Raw genomic sequence first — 16,472 nt, 5'->3', positions numbered from 1 at the left:
AAGTATTAACATTGTTTTTAATAGAAAAAATTTAGATATCTTATTTACTGTGTTCATCGCTCCCGAGCTGCTGACCATATTACTTTTTAATGGGGTATTGTTTTGGTGAGGTTGTTATGAGTTTTCCGCGGAATACGGAGGTTATGATTGTAGGAGATTTGAATATGAACCTGTTTAACCCTTTTAAATTAAGGTATATCGATAAGGTTGTTGTTGCTGCAAGTTCCTTGGTTACAGCGCTTCCCCAGTTGTTACAATTCCAGCTAAATTCAATGATGGCCACTTTAGTACTCCATATTCTTTAATTTATATTTGGGTTAACTTCAAGGAAGGTAGAAACCATGATTCAGGTCTAATACTATTTAAATTTCACCGACCATTTCCTTATCCTTTTTCTACTTAGATTAATTGTATGTATTTGGAAGACCATTGAAACTAGTCTAAGTAATACATCTACAATTACAATTTTTGTCAATAACATATTTAACACTTGTTTCCGCCATGTGTATCAAATCAGAAATGTGATTCAGGCCTGAGATACGTTCACTTCAGAATTTTCCAAAGTTTATAATTCTATTTTTTCTGTTAAAAAAAGCGAATTAAAAGTTATCTTGTCAGTGCTCCTGGGTAACGCTACAGCTACAGAAATGTATTAAGAAAAAGTATATTTTCTGGTCTGCTAAAACTAGGATTAATAAGGAAAATGCAATTTCTTCTTCTCCTTCTTTTTTCCCACTGTTACCCCTACATTAAGGGGTCGGTTGCCTGATGCGCCTATTCCTCTGCCATCTATCAAAGGCATCTTCCTCCACCAAACCTCCTCTCCATATCTTTCTTCTCTCGATCTTCTTCTTCTAACAGGTTCCTCCTAAGCCCTCTCCACTCTCTCCTCGTCATCCATCCTTAACACACGCCCAAACCATCTCAATCGTGACTCTCTTATCACCTCTGTAATCTTTACTAAGCTTGCTCTTCTTATTTCATCATTTTCCAGTCTCTCAAGCAGCAATACTCTCAAAATTCACCTCGGGAAAATGCAATTCATTGTGTATAAAAATGCACTTACATGGGTCTTGAATAAAGGTATTGAGTATTATTTTGACATGTTTAATTTAAATGAAAAAGGCTTAAAGAAAACCTGGTCAACCATTAATCATCTGCTTGGTCGGTTAACGAGGAGGTGGTTGAAATACTGAGATGTGAAACATGATTTGAAACCAAATATAAGTCTGCTTGTCTCGGATGTTGTTGTGCCGGTCATGGTGTATTTCAGCGCCGTGTTTAATTGATTTTCGTTGATAAAATCACACCAAAGCATCAGATATGGATCGTATTTTGGAAATAGTTATTTGAAGCCACGGCCTAATTGGCAAAAATATCCAGTGATGTACAAGGATAATTAAGGCACTTATCAGAGAAAATCAAAGAAATTTAAAGGGAAACTTAACTAAATTTAGTAATCCCCAGAGAGAGGCTAGCTTTGACGTAAACTGACATCAGACGTAATAGCAGGGTTAGTATGATAATGATCGTAGAAACATTAACACAAATATTTGACCCTCTTGTACAATAAGTATTAAAGAAAGGGCTAGGCAAATCGTTGTTGAGAATGGCGATAACATTGTGATTTCCATTAGTGATAAGACGGGTAATGAATAAGAATTTGGTACGTATGACAATGTTATAGCATAGGAATTTGGAAAATGTAGTTACGGCAATATTACTGTTTTAATTGTACAATTTTACATTGAATATAGGTATATATAACAATTATAACGCAAATTATACTTAGTCTTTGACCATCAGTTATACAAAATATATGGTATTGGTAAAATGCAGTCATACTGAAATGATAAAGCGATCATTTAGAGGTGTTTAGTATGATATTTTGGTCCGATGTACATGGTAACGTTGCATAATAGTAAACGTCGCCGACAACAGGGCGAGGGCAGCCGGCCATTCATAGGCCAAAGCCAGGTTATGCGCGACTGCTGCTTCACCTATGGCAAGCCTAGAAAATTGTCGTCGTGGCTGCAAGACTGCTTTCGTGCTAAGTGCTAAATGCAGTATGCAACAAAGAAAAGAATCGTATCTTTCAAATGCTAAATACTAATAGGTAAGGCGATACACAAACACCAAACGATTCAAACACGAGGATAAAGGTGACCTTTATAGAGATAATACTCGAATGACGAGTTTGAAAAAGAGGTATACAAATAAACAATGGCCGAATTTTCTTGACTCATAACCTATCTCGCTGACTAGCTGCAACGACCATTTTTAACAACTTACCTATTCTACTGACCTCCTCCTTGTACACACACACTCACACACACACACACATATATATATGTATATATATATATATATATATATATATATAATTAATTTTATTTTTTTATTTATTATGTGTATGTGTATTTATGTACATACCATATATGTCTATGTGTGTATGTATACGGCATATGTATTTGTGCATATTTTATCATCCTCTTAGCTGATGCCTAAGTATGAATAATAACAACAATAATGATAATTATTATATTAATAACAATAATAAGTGTAATGAGTATTAGTGTGATTATTATCATTATGATTAACAATATCATTATCAACACTTTCCATGACTGTGTGCATAGGAAAAACAAAGTATATTATATAATGCATTTTTATTAATTTGCTAAATACTGGTCTTTATCCGCAAAGGCCTTACGACCATGTGGCGAATTTCGTGGGTATCTGAACAATTCTTAACTTATCTTTGAAACTGTAGGGTAACAATGGTTTTCACAGAGAGAGAGAGTGTGTAAGGCTTGATGCATTGTTCAATTTGAAACAAAGACGAATTGGGCTATTCCCTTATTGTACTCTACTTAGGAGTATAAGTGTAAGAACAACACCAGAATTCCATATACTACTGTTACTACTAATATCAACATCTAAGCCTTCATTCATAAAGTATAGGTATGGGCGGGGTGTCTAGTAAAGTACGTCATACTACTGTATCAAATAGTGGGAGGGTCTTCAGTAATGACGTTTTACTAGCTTCTATCTACGAACCTGCCAGTTTTAGCTAAGTTTCCCTTTGAATTTTTTTTATTTACTCGGATAAGTGCCTTGATTATTAACATTAAACATCGCTGCATATTTTTGCCAACTAGGCTGTGGCTTCAAATAGCTATTTCCAAAATACGATCCATATCCGATGCTTTGGTAAGATTTTATCGACGAAAATCAATTAGACACGGCCCTGAGATGCACAGTAAGTGTATCTAATGGTATCTCTTTGAATTCACTAAAGGTTGGTAGAGTTATGGTCATTAAAATCTGGTAAGTAATAAAACTGGTCAATTACAGACCAATAACTACTTGAATAACCATAAATAAAGTATTTGGAATTCTCACCCACAGATAGAATGATAAAATTGAACAAAAATGGTGTATATACTATCAGATCTGCAATTCGGATTTAGGAAGGGTAAGAACATTTCACAGGCTACAGCGTATTTATCTTAATCTTCGTTGGTGAAACTATCCTCTATTTGATGAAACTATGCTCTATTTGACTGCAGATTTGAGCGCGTTTTAATTCATTCGGTGTTCTGAATTTAGGCTGTTTCTGTTCGATTATTTTGTGTTTCCACTTATAACTGATTGTACACGAACGTGTTTAATTTGTTTCCTTTATATTTGGTCTTTATTGTTAGTATAAGTAGTACTAAATATTGGTTACAAAGACCGGTTTGCATTAAGTTAGGAATATAATGTTTACAACTTTTGCGTGAGGGGAAAATCTTGCACGCGTCCCGAGTAAGCTGGAGTCGCGTCACACCTTGTTAATGTTGTTAGTGATACTTTAAAAACATTCCATGAAAGATCGTTCACGATTGCCAGTTTTCTCGATCTACCGAAAGTATTCGATACTGTTGATAGGGAAATAATCGTTTGTAAGTTATCTTAAATGGCTTCAGAGGTGTAGTTAATTAATTCCTATCAACATCATTGAGGAATAGAAAACAGTATGTGCACTTATACGAACAAGTAGGCTGTACAAACAATTCAATTTGATAAAGTTTTAAGATGTTTACAAATGTTTACTTTAAAAAATGATAACATATTCCATACGCCTTTTAGCCACTTATGCCTCATCATACATTTATTAGGATAAACTTTCCAACGGTTATTCTAGAGATCGAATATAATTTACGAGTTTCCCGTGTTGTAAGGTTATCAACTCACTACCTGAAAGTTTCTTGGTTTCCTAGTCTGACTGAATTCTCACTAAAACAAATTTACGCAGTGGGTATTAGTACACGTAGATAATGAGCGTTTTTCGTTAATGTTTTGTATACTACTGATATTTCTTTGGTGTGTATTTTTCCAAAAAAAAATTAATAATAATAATAATAATAATAATAATAATAATAATAATAATAATAATAATAATAATAATAATAATAAATAGATAAATAAAACATTTAAAAAAAATAAAATATAAGTCTAGAAAATATAATTCCACATGTTTTGTTGGATTACATATAATTATGGATATTCTTGTGGCTTCATATCGATTGTAAGTTCTCTCATTCGTTTGGTTTCTATAGTATTGCTTTTGCAAATAAACTAAACTTTTTCATGCACGGATGCTATATGTATCTAACTACTCTAGCACGCTAGTTCTGTATATCGCAATATATATTATGTACGCCATAGTAGGTCTGGTGCCACTATTGGCCTCTTTTGTATTATTGGTATGCAGAAAAATAAATGAACATCTATCTCTCTGTCTATCTATAAGTATCACACAGACACACACACACGGAGACTCATGAACACTACCAACTGCAAACCTCCTTCCGACTTTGCCGTCAAAGAAAATTGAAATGATACTGAATGGTTGGGCTGACGGGAAAATAGAGAGAATGATAACACTTTGAAGTTTTACCCGTCGTAACGTAGGGGTCGCCGTTTAAACAAAAAAATAAGTATAATATGTAGTGTCTGGCGTACGAATGCCGAAGTATCGATACCGCTAATACCTGGTATGAGAAAGAGAATCTGTGATACAAAAGACTTACCCGGTGGATTGGTTTTTCCCTGGAAGCCTTTCCTTGGAAGTTTATATCACTCGCTGGCATCTCAATAAACCAACAATCTATTAGCACCACACCAACGCGAACTTTCTTTCAAATGTCATTGAATATCGTCATCTCTTTTATTTCACAATCGTACAAAAATTAGACCTTACGCATTATATATATGCTTCAAACAGAACAACCCCTTTGCATTAAAATCAGATCACCACCGATATTATATAAATTTAGTCAATGGGTTATGACAAACCCATACAGAAGGTTAAGCTGGGATCCTTAATCTTCTCTGGGCTGTTCTTGAATGCAATGAAAGAACACTCGGGAAAACAGCATGAAATTTAAAGTATGTATATAGTATACAGATATATATCTATGAATCTTCCACATCACCGTGATTCATATACATACATAGAGCTACAAATATCCTTTAAAAACCAATTCGCTCTACCTCGGAATTAATATATTTTCATATATGTTAACCGAAAGGGAAGTTTTTAGTTGATAATAATTTCATCCTCTCCCACGAGAGGACGAAATTATTATCAACTAAATAATTCCCCTTCGGTTAATATATATGAAAATATATTAATTTCGAGGTGGAGCGAATTGGATATTAAAGGACATACCATGTAGCTCGATGTATGTATGATATATATAATATATATATATATATATATATATATATATATATATATATATATATTTGTGTGTGTGTGTGTGTATTTATACATCGAGCTACATGGTATGTCCTTTAATATCCAATTCGCTCCACCTCGAAATTAATGATATTTTCATATATATTAAACCGTAGGGGATTATTTAGTTGATCATAATTACGTGCCCTCATCGTGGGAGAGGCTTATATTATATATATATATATATATATATATAACATATATTATATATATTATATATAATATCTATATATACTTTGTGTGTGGTGTGTGTGGTGGTGTGTCTGTGTTGTATTTTACATCGAGTACTGTATGTCCTTAATATCCAATTCGCTCCATCCCGAAATTAAAATATTTTCATATATATAACCGGTAGGGGAAAATTATTTAGTTGATAATAATTACGTCCTTTCGTGGGAGAGGATTATATATATATATATATATATATATAATATATATATATATATATATATATATATATATATATTATATATATATATATATAAATATTCAATATGGTGTCAACCATCAAGATGACAGGAAAATGAACCTATATATTTAAAAAATATACTAGAAAAATAAAACTATTTGTAACGAAAATAAATTAATCTTTAAACTGAACCTCCAGAATAATTTCTATGAGTTCAAAACATGGTCCCTCAAAAGAGGAGGACCAAAACCAAATGTTATGTGATTGATGGCCGATGGACAAAGCTGTCCTTCAAACCCTAACGTATGCTTGAAAAGTGCAGCAGCAAGAGATGTAGGTCGTACATAACTTTGTAATAATAATAATATAGGATTAACCTATATCTGCATCGAAATGCCTGAAATTTCTAATCAAAGATTATACGCTTGAATTAAATCTCAGAAGGATTAACTCTACGTCATCCCAGTCAGCTGAGTGTGATCGAGACTTACACCTACACGAGCCTCTAATTTTTCTTGAAAGACTTTTATTTAAAAAGGATTAAAATATCTTTATATTAGTTTTAACTTCACAAGAAGTAGAAGCGATATGTAATTTCTTTGGCGATACTGTCTACATATAGCTTACATGAAATGGACTTAATTCTGTGTTTTCTAATACAGATATTAATAGCAAGCTATGATAATCAATAGGCGAACTAATCCATTCCACTGAGTACGAAACTGATACACATAGTATATTAATATCATTGCTTGTGTCACTACATGCATCATGTGGTCCAGTGAGAAATGAACTACTGCAACTCAAGCTTTTGTTACATTAATAAAATCTCTGTAGCTAGGTCTTCTTGCAATTCCACAATGGTCCCGAGGGTGAAGTAGAAGAGATCCTCACGTGAAAATGAAAGAAAGAGGTACCAAGACTTTCAACTCTTATTCCAAAGTCATCTTCAGGGTACTAAACAATTTTAAGAGAACAGCTTACACAAGAATGCAGTATGAGGTCACAAATAACAATAAAACAAGTCAACAACCTATTTAAGTATGCAAATAAGCATCGTTCAAAACAAAAAACGTACTTAGCGGGAATATGCAGTTACAACAAATCCCCGTACAAAACTGTTTTTGTAAAATATCTAACAACTCGTTTAACTTTTAAATCATCAAGAATAAAGCTTTTCAACAATTTGTCCATCTTAAAATAACCATCGCTCATATTCATATTACTAACACAACTAATGAGGCATCCTTTAACTAATGTGCGATGGTTTTTTTAAGATGGACACATTGTTGAGAAGCTTTATTTTTGATGATTTAAAAGTTTTTTTTGTTTTGAACAATGTTTATTTGCATACTTAAGTAGGTTGTTGACTTTTGTTATTTGTGACCTCATATTGCTTTCTTGTGCAAGTTGTTCTCTTAAAATTGTTTAGTACCCTGAAGATGACTTTGGAATAAAAGTTGAAAGTCTTGGTACCTCCTTCTTTCATTTTCACGTGAGGATCTCATATACTTCACCCACGGGACCATTATACATATGTATATAATTATATATATATATATATATATATACATATATATATATATATATATATATATATATATATATATATATATATATATATATATATACATCACACACACACACACACACACACATATATATATATATATATATATATATATATATATATATATATATATACACGTATATGTGTGTGTGTGTATGTGTGTTTCACTTATTAAAAGACTACAGACCTGTCGCACTGGGGGCAAAAGCTTAATCCCTTCTTCTTGAATAATCCATTTAATCCTTCTCTACTTAAGCAGTGAATTAAGTGTGTTCAGGTTAGTTAACTGGGGTGGATTAGGGCTATGATGCAAAAGCACATTAGATTTTCAGCCTCATCCAAAAAAAAACTGCTGAGAACCGGAAAGTTTGCACATTTGGAATCAAACGTGTAACGGGAAAAGGTGTATTGTTAATAATGTTCTCTTCTTCCCAATAGAAAGAGAGCCGAATCTTTATTAGATTGCTGGATCATGTTTTGAGATGGCAAACGTATGATATGCAAGTTCACGAAACCCATTGTTTAGGTCATGAGGTAAATCTCTATTGTTGTGTTATGTGCCATACCTGAACCTCCACTGAACTGCATTGTTATACAGCATTTTTTTCGTTTTATCATTCGATTTTTTCTTTGTAGGTCGCTGTTGACTGATAATGCATTACATTGGTAAAACATTACCCATGCTCCTGATGACTGATTCCATTTGCTTGTCGAATTCATGACCAGTTTCTTTTACTTGTTATATCTACAGTAATATGACATGAATGATCATAATACTTACTGGTTCAATATGCTGTTCGAAAGGGTATGGAAATCTTTTTAGGAACTGGTACAAAATTTTAAGACCATACCCTACGCAGGCAATCGTAGATTATAAATGAATATGTCTGAACCAAATGAATCATACTATTGGCTATCTTCCGAATTATAACAGCTTTCTGAGTGTAAATTTATGATATATTCGTCGAATTATATTTAACCCGGTTCACTGCCGTTTCAAGTATGCCACATTACATCAGTGACATATTAACACTAGAAGGTATCCAAATTCAATTTCATACTTGACTGATATACATTTGTGCAAAACAGGAAGAAAAAACATTCAAACGTATGCTACACACTGTATGATTAGGCCTTACTTTGCCGTCTGGTTTACTGTTGCCGGTGTTTTATGTCTTACATTAATGACAATGCTTTATTTATCGTCTTCATTGAACGTTTAGCATCAACTGTCTATTGACTATATATTGATAAGATCTCGTAACGCTGACATATGAGTTACTTCATCTGGAAACTAAACAATCTCCGCTCCGATGTTGAAGAAATGATAATGTTTGGAATACCTAAAATACCTAAAATTCAAATGCATGAATGCGAAGAAAGAGGGATGTCTTTTCAAAGTTGGGAGAAACTGACGCTGTCTGTCAAAGAATACAGACTTTATGTGAGATTCCATAAATCAAATGTAAACTCAGCTCGAAATATTTAGATACGACCGCCCAACAATGCGTTCGGTAAGGTTTACAAAAATACGAGTGATTCTTACGCGTATCATTTCATATTTATATTTGTTGAGTTGAGTTGCTGTCTTATTAAGAATTTCAAATAGAAGAAATTTTCTGATTACTCTCTGCAACGTTATGCTCCCGATTACTAAGATTGGGTGCTTTCATGACAAACATGTTGAAAAGATTGAGAAATTCAGAAATATTAGAACGTTTAAACCTTGCCCAAATACATTAGGTTCCCAAACATTCACTCATTTCTACACACTAGCGATAAGTTATCCTCATTAGATAACAAGGAAATCGATTTTCTAAGGTAAATGTTTAGTTTCCAGCTTTGGATACAATTTTCAACTTTTGCTTCCATTATGGCTGCCGTAAATAAGATAATTCTAGTGTGTCTCAAGAGAGAAAGGCTGCAGAGAATGAGCGACGTAGGACTGTGGAGCACTTCTTGAAGAATTCTTTCTTTATGGAACACTATGTAAGGTTTTAAATCTTAAGTTCAGAGAACTGTGTGATATTCGAAGCCATTTTTTTGCCAGTCCTCATCATCTGTACGAAGATTTGTTTTTGCTTTATTTGTTTGTACTTGAAAAATATTTTTTTAGTAAATAAATAGAACAAAAGATTTATGTTGTGCTAAGTCAACATTAACGACCTTCTAACATGTCATTCCTGTCAGAGCATTTTGGTGAATACAACATCGAAAGCATTCAGAAGCCAGTTTAGCTATGAGATTCAGAGCCTTATTCGCGGTGTTTTTTCCGGAACAACTTTTTTCTGTGTATTTGACAAAGATATTACTTAGCCATAGAATACTTCACATCCCTACCTAATTTTCGGCAGCATTCTTTATTACTTATATTAGAAAAAAGTATATTCATAAGAGTAAAATAAAGATTTTGGCGTTTTGGCCCCGGTTTGGCATGTTTCACTTGTTAAGGGGTGCTTTCGGATTTTTGGCAGGAACACTTTGATATATGGGTTGAAAGTTATACGTAACGTAAACATATGACGTCCCGACTCCCACAAGGTGATGACGATAAACAGCTGTCTCTGAAATTCTGAATGAATATTCGTACCTTGTCAAGGTCTCAAGAATGGTGGCAATGATAAGTCATTGTCCCCGTGGTTGCAGGACAGCTTTCGTGATTCGACTTGCACAATTATTTAGGATTGAGGAGGCCCGTGGCAAACCCTACGTAAGCTTGAACAGGTAAATGAATAATAGGGTCCTCTTTTGGGTAAAGATTAAACCCGGACATCCGAGGCTACCAAGTTTTCGTCATTTGTTGACTTCCATAAGGTGCACAGAGATAATTATATATGCTCTATTTGTTACAATGATCTTCATTCTCATATTGGTAAAAATATCAAAGGAGTTACGACGAATGCCAAAGTTTTCTTCACTTTGTTAATTGATTTTTTATTATATAATTCTTCAATGGAGAAATAGTGATAGAAAGTAATTTCTTGGATTACTTGTGGAAACCCTCTTCTTATAGGATTCTAACACTCGACTTCATGGCATAAATCCTATATAATACTACCACTACTACTACTACGACTACTACTACTACTACTACAAAGTGTAATCAAGGAGTATTGGTTGTATTTCATTGTTGCCAGAGGTTGAGACTTTTTCACGAATAGCCAATTATCCATCGAGAAGGAGGCAAGTTAATGACGTCATAAGTTACGTCATTGTATCTTCGAAAGACATTCCTCTGTTGGCTGGCGATGTCTACAAGAAGTCGGTGTTACTTTTATAATTGCCAGAATTATACAACTTTCGTACAGAATACAGTGAAAAATTAGGTATGGAAGTAAGATACCCTTTGACAAAGTGTCATCTTTGTCAGGTACGTTGATATGATTTCATTCCGGAAAAACACCGAGACACCGGCTGTGAATCTCATAATAAGTTTGAAGGATACTTTAGGAAATTAGCGTCTCTGGCAACCGAGTTTCGGCATTTCACTTACCACCTGTTAAATACCTTGGCATTTATTTCAGTGCGATTTCCTTTAGATGATATACATAACTGTTTTCTTATGTGGCGATTCTATTTTCTTCCAAGGCAGACGACCATTATCGATGTGATTTCTGTATACATTTAGATCATATGAGCATTGAGATTTATTCTCCCAATACTCTTACACCGTTAAGGATGCTTTTCACCGAATTATCTCAGAGAAATAGTGTGACATAATACTGTAAAGAATGAGTCGCTGGACGGAAGTTAACCTTCAACATAATCATTGTGATGTGATCAACTTGTACTGGGAAGAACAATGAAACAAAATGAGCTTATTGTCATTACTCGTCACCTGGTGATGAGCTATCTATTTGAGTAAGAGCACATAAAGTTTCAGTTAATGGAATATGTTGTTTGAAAGAATATGTGAAAAACTTACCTTAGCCTCTTCGCTTCATCTATAAAGGGTCTTTTCTCAGCATCGCTTAATAATTTCCATTCTGCACCTGAAAATCGAAACCTTCATTATTATTTGTCTTTCACTCAAAATTCAGTTATGAATGCTGAAACTTTTCATGAAAAGAATGCAACTGTTTACCCATTTTATTTGCCGTTGTTGCAAAGATTTCCAGAATATAAGGACGAAAGAATTCATATAGTGGATGTCTGTGAAGAAAAGTCCATACGGACGAACATTTGCAACGCATTGTTTTTAGATTTCTGTATATTTCTATTCACAAAAGTGCTGAAAAACAAATTTCGCTGGATTCTAAGTAATGAAAAACAATATTGTTTTTTTTTACTCGTTGTTACTTGTCGCTCTCGTTTCATATACCATCTGCCGAAAAAAAGGCATAAGCCACCACTCAAAAAACCAAAGATAAACCAGACGTGTGACAGAAGTCTTAAAACCTGGCTTCACATCAAACCAGCTTACTCAGCTGTCACCGTTTTCAAACACGCTTTTCTTTTAATCCTTCACAAAATCAACTTTCTTCTCCTTTGCAGAGTCTGCAAGCTGTTTCCCTTGATATATTTTCTTAGCATGATAGTGTGAATGATTCACTCAGTGTTTGTAACAAGCATCTGAATATCACATTTCGCCTCCACTAATTACTATTGAAGGTTAGATTTTATCATGACTTCTTTACGGACATGACTGCTGATTTTTTTTTGGCAATAAGATAATAGCCATTAAACACACACACTCACTAACACACACACACACACACACATACACACACACACACACACACACACACACACACACATATATAATATATATATATATATATATATATATATATATATATATATATTATAGTTTTATGTATGTATTGATAATTACATACGGTTCTGCAAAGGTAAAGCTTTCGATGTCTGAGCAAGGAACTTACTTATTTTTTTCTTTTCGTTATAGAAGGCACTACTCTACTAGAAATAGGTGGCTCCAAGATAAACATTGCAACTGTCACTGCCACAGTCATCTTTAACTGGCGATGAAATTATATATATTCCACAGCCTACCCACTGCATACATTTCTACATAGGAATGTTTCAGATTTAAATTCTTTTCTCTGGACGATCATGCGCCATTCTCTTCACGTGACCAGACCACATCTACCATTCTTCACCATTCTTCACCAACATGGTTTGTATAACTCGCTTTATTTTATTCACATACATAAAACATACGGAATTCATATCTACTTTTTCTAGTTTTTGCATTCGTATAAAAAGTTTTTATTTTATTTCTTCAAAGAAGGCCCCCCTCAGCAATTTGTTGATGTACTATATAGAATTTTTCCTTAGTCACTCCTCACTTCTGAAACTTTGAAAAGTTCCAACTATCCCTCATTGTTTAACTATTCACTATTTCAGCCTTTTCTTGTTGTTCCACCACCATCCATAGCATTTATTCCCGAGTGCCTGTGTGCTTCAGCACTTCCAGTCTACTTTCATAATTAATATTATCAGCCAAGCAGCAAACACAGAGTGGTATTCAGATTGCTACAAACCAAAGGGCACCGGTAATAATAGCAAGCTCCCAATACAGAACAGGAATTGACAGGTAATTGTGAACTATGAATGAGTGATAAGTAGGATGTACAAATACTATAAGAAAAACAAACAAAACTAATCAGGCAAAAAAAAAAAAGAAAAAAAAAATGGGGCTTGTGTCAGTCTGTTCAACAAAAACGAGTTTGGACTAAGTCTGAAATTCTGAAGTTCCAACGTTTCTTCTACAGGGTCAAGATCCTTCCAATAATTTGGTCTCAACAGGAATCAAACTTCTAGAAAACTGCTGTTGCATCTAACAGAAGAAACGGTAAGACTAAGAATGAGCTACTTATCTAATAATAATTGGTAGATGGTATAATCGGAGATAATCTGAATTCTATGGATAATGATAACTAGGAAATATCTTAAACAGCATGGACAATGAGCTAAAAGAATAATTGTACCACAGAAAACAATCAAGATGCGAGATAAGATATCCAACCAAACTCAACAATTTGCTTAACAATCTAAGATGAAAGTCAGCTGCTAAAGAACTATAAGGCGATCAATATGAAAAAAACATGGCAGAATAGAAAAAAAAATACATTTGTCTTGGAATATGCTCGTACATATAGGGATATATTAGGGCTAAAAAACTTTTGAAAGACTTTCTCAATATAAAAATACTTTGTGCAGTTAAAAGAAGAGATAGACGCTGCATGTTTCTCAAACTTGTGTTTGATGACACGCTGTTAATGAAAAGATCTGAGTGGGTTGGGGTCAAATGGTTTAGACCTGATAACAATCATACTGTAAGTGTTGATAGCGTTAAATTTCATCACCATAACTTTCCCCATTCAATGATTTTAGCTTAATCTCTATTCAGATATTCAGTAACCACAGAGCTATACACAGATGAAATCAATGCCAAGAGGATCATCGTCTGCATATTCAATGGCATATCATATCGCATGTATATAATGTAATGAGACAAAAAGTATTACACTCGTGAACACAAGGAATTACATTCTTGTCACAATAGTGCCCAACAACAACTATTCTTTACATTTTATAGTTTAAAATTCAATGATAGTACTAAACAAATTGTATACCAACTCCAATCTGTCTAAGTTTTGAGACAAACCACAAGATTAACACAGTCAAATGTGACATTAAAATTAAGACCAATCATACAGCGCTCATGTCCAGAATCTAGGGATTATTCCTTTTAGAAAGTCAAATTGCAAACAAGGGGACAGAGATATACTAGTCCTTTTAGCTTCATAAAAACAAGAATGGGGCATATTGAGTTTCTTATTGTTTTACTTACTGTCAAAACACATCAGCCAAAAGTTTTACCTTTACCTCTGGACAGTGAGTGACAGAGCCATCTCGTTTAAGCAAGGGAGAAACTTTCCAGTCGACCCCAATAAACAGAGATGTGATGGTCGCTCACCGGTAATCCAACCGTATCAATTTGCAGCTACAGCATAAACTCTCCGAGATACAGCTCTTTGTCGGGTATAGTTATTCAATGTCAAAAGACACCAGTTTCTTCAGGAAAACATCTCAAAAATCCTCACTGAACCAGCTTTGTCTTCAATACAGTATTTTCACAAAAGAAATGAAATTCGCTAACTTCTTGTAGTAACAAGACAATCAGAAAAGAACAATAGGCTCAGTTTCCTTATACAACAGTGCCCAATTTAGAAGCAAACTCAAAATTATATTGAATTCGCCTTCACATTAAATATTTATTTTACAAGAAAAGGGAGCATCAAGGGAAGCCTGCAAATATGTAATGATTAAATAAACTATAAAATGATCAACAGTCCCAATCGGAGGTCCCACATTACTGGTAATAGCATCATAAAAATTGCTGTATACTAGTGCCAAGCAATCTCTAGACTTGTGCATGGCCTCATAATTTGATCACAGCCAGGTTCAGAAGTAAAAGTATAAACTTCTGCGCCTTGGCAGTAAGTAAAAGAAACAGAATTCAACCAATCCTATGTCCATTCACTTTGATTGCTACGTTTTACAAGCATTTTGAATCTCTTTCATCAGCCTTTTCAACCTGTCATCTTTATCACCAATTAACATAATTTTTTGCAAACATAAATCGCTGTTAAAAAAAACCTGTTTTTCCACACCATTTTCAAATGCAGGAAGTTTAAAGTTATATCTAGAATAAATTGATTAACTTCCAAACGTTAATAATAATGGGTTTCTAATAACCTCAGTTGTCATAAATACCCGCATATTCTTTTCGAAAGAAGCATTTGATGTATATATATATATATATTATATATATATATATATATATATATATATATATATATATATATATATATATATATATATATATAATATATGATATATATATATATATATATATATATATATATATATATATATATATATATATATACAATATTTTAACATTCTAGAAATATTGAAGAAGAAGAAGAAGAAGAGGAAGAAGAAGAGTAAGAAGCGGACGAAGAGGAAGAAGAAAGGATTCAGAACTATATCAGAATGTTCCATTTGAATGCATGTACAAATTTATCACCCATGTTCATTCTTCTCATCTGAAAACAAAGGGTTAAACAAACTTGTGCACTGGAGAAAACCTCGTTATCAGTAATGAAATAAGATTTGTTGTGAACATTGATAAATTCACCTACCACAAAGAAGTAATCTAATCACAGTAACCGATCATTACAAAAGAGATTACAACTTTAAAAAAGATAATGTTCTTAGATAAATTTAATCTCTCAAGCGAATGATATCATTATAGACAGTGGCACACCGCGTTTAATCGTCAGTTAACCTTTGTACTAGTTTGGTAATTGTTGTCTTGATTAACTTGAAAAAAAAGGTTATGCTTTATTTGAGAAAACTGAATTAAAAACTACTTTGAAAACAGTATTTGAAATCAATAAACAGATGAAGAAGGTTCTGCATTAAACAAAATCTCATGGTAATGTAAAATTGCACATGCGATGATATATTATGTGTCCTGCACAGAAACATAAACACCCAAATAAGGTTATGTCTTTTTTGCTTCATTTCAAGATGGATTTAGTGGCCTTTTTTTGTATAGTGTAAAAATTTGGAATCAACGTAACATTACGCATTCGTGTTAAATTTGATGCAAGTTAACGTGTGATCTGACTATCTTCATGATTTGTATATTGATGAATTTGGGGGAATTC

General features: G+C 33.4%; 1 protein-coding gene across 1 annotated transcript in view; it reads right to left on the bottom strand.

The window, feature by feature from the left end:
• Window positions 1-16,472, bottom strand: part of LOC135223637 (proline-rich protein 36-like) — a 116,487-nt gene that overhangs the window by 62,531 nt on the left and 37,484 nt on the right. The window contains exon 2 of the mRNA XM_064262267.1: window positions 11,693-11,759. Coding sequence (XP_064118337.1) covers window positions 11,693-11,759 — 67 coding nt within the window. The remainder of the gene's footprint in view (window positions 1-11,692; window positions 11,760-16,472) is intronic.

The sequence above is a fragment of the Macrobrachium nipponense genome, chromosome 10, assembly GCF_015104395.2.
Source record: "Macrobrachium nipponense isolate FS-2020 chromosome 10, ASM1510439v2, whole genome shotgun sequence".
In the NCBI taxonomy this organism is placed as follows: domain Eukaryota; kingdom Metazoa; phylum Arthropoda; class Malacostraca; order Decapoda; family Palaemonidae; genus Macrobrachium; species Macrobrachium nipponense.
The sequence above is the reverse complement of the archived record's forward strand: the minus strand, read 5'-3'. Positions and strand labels throughout refer to the sequence as shown.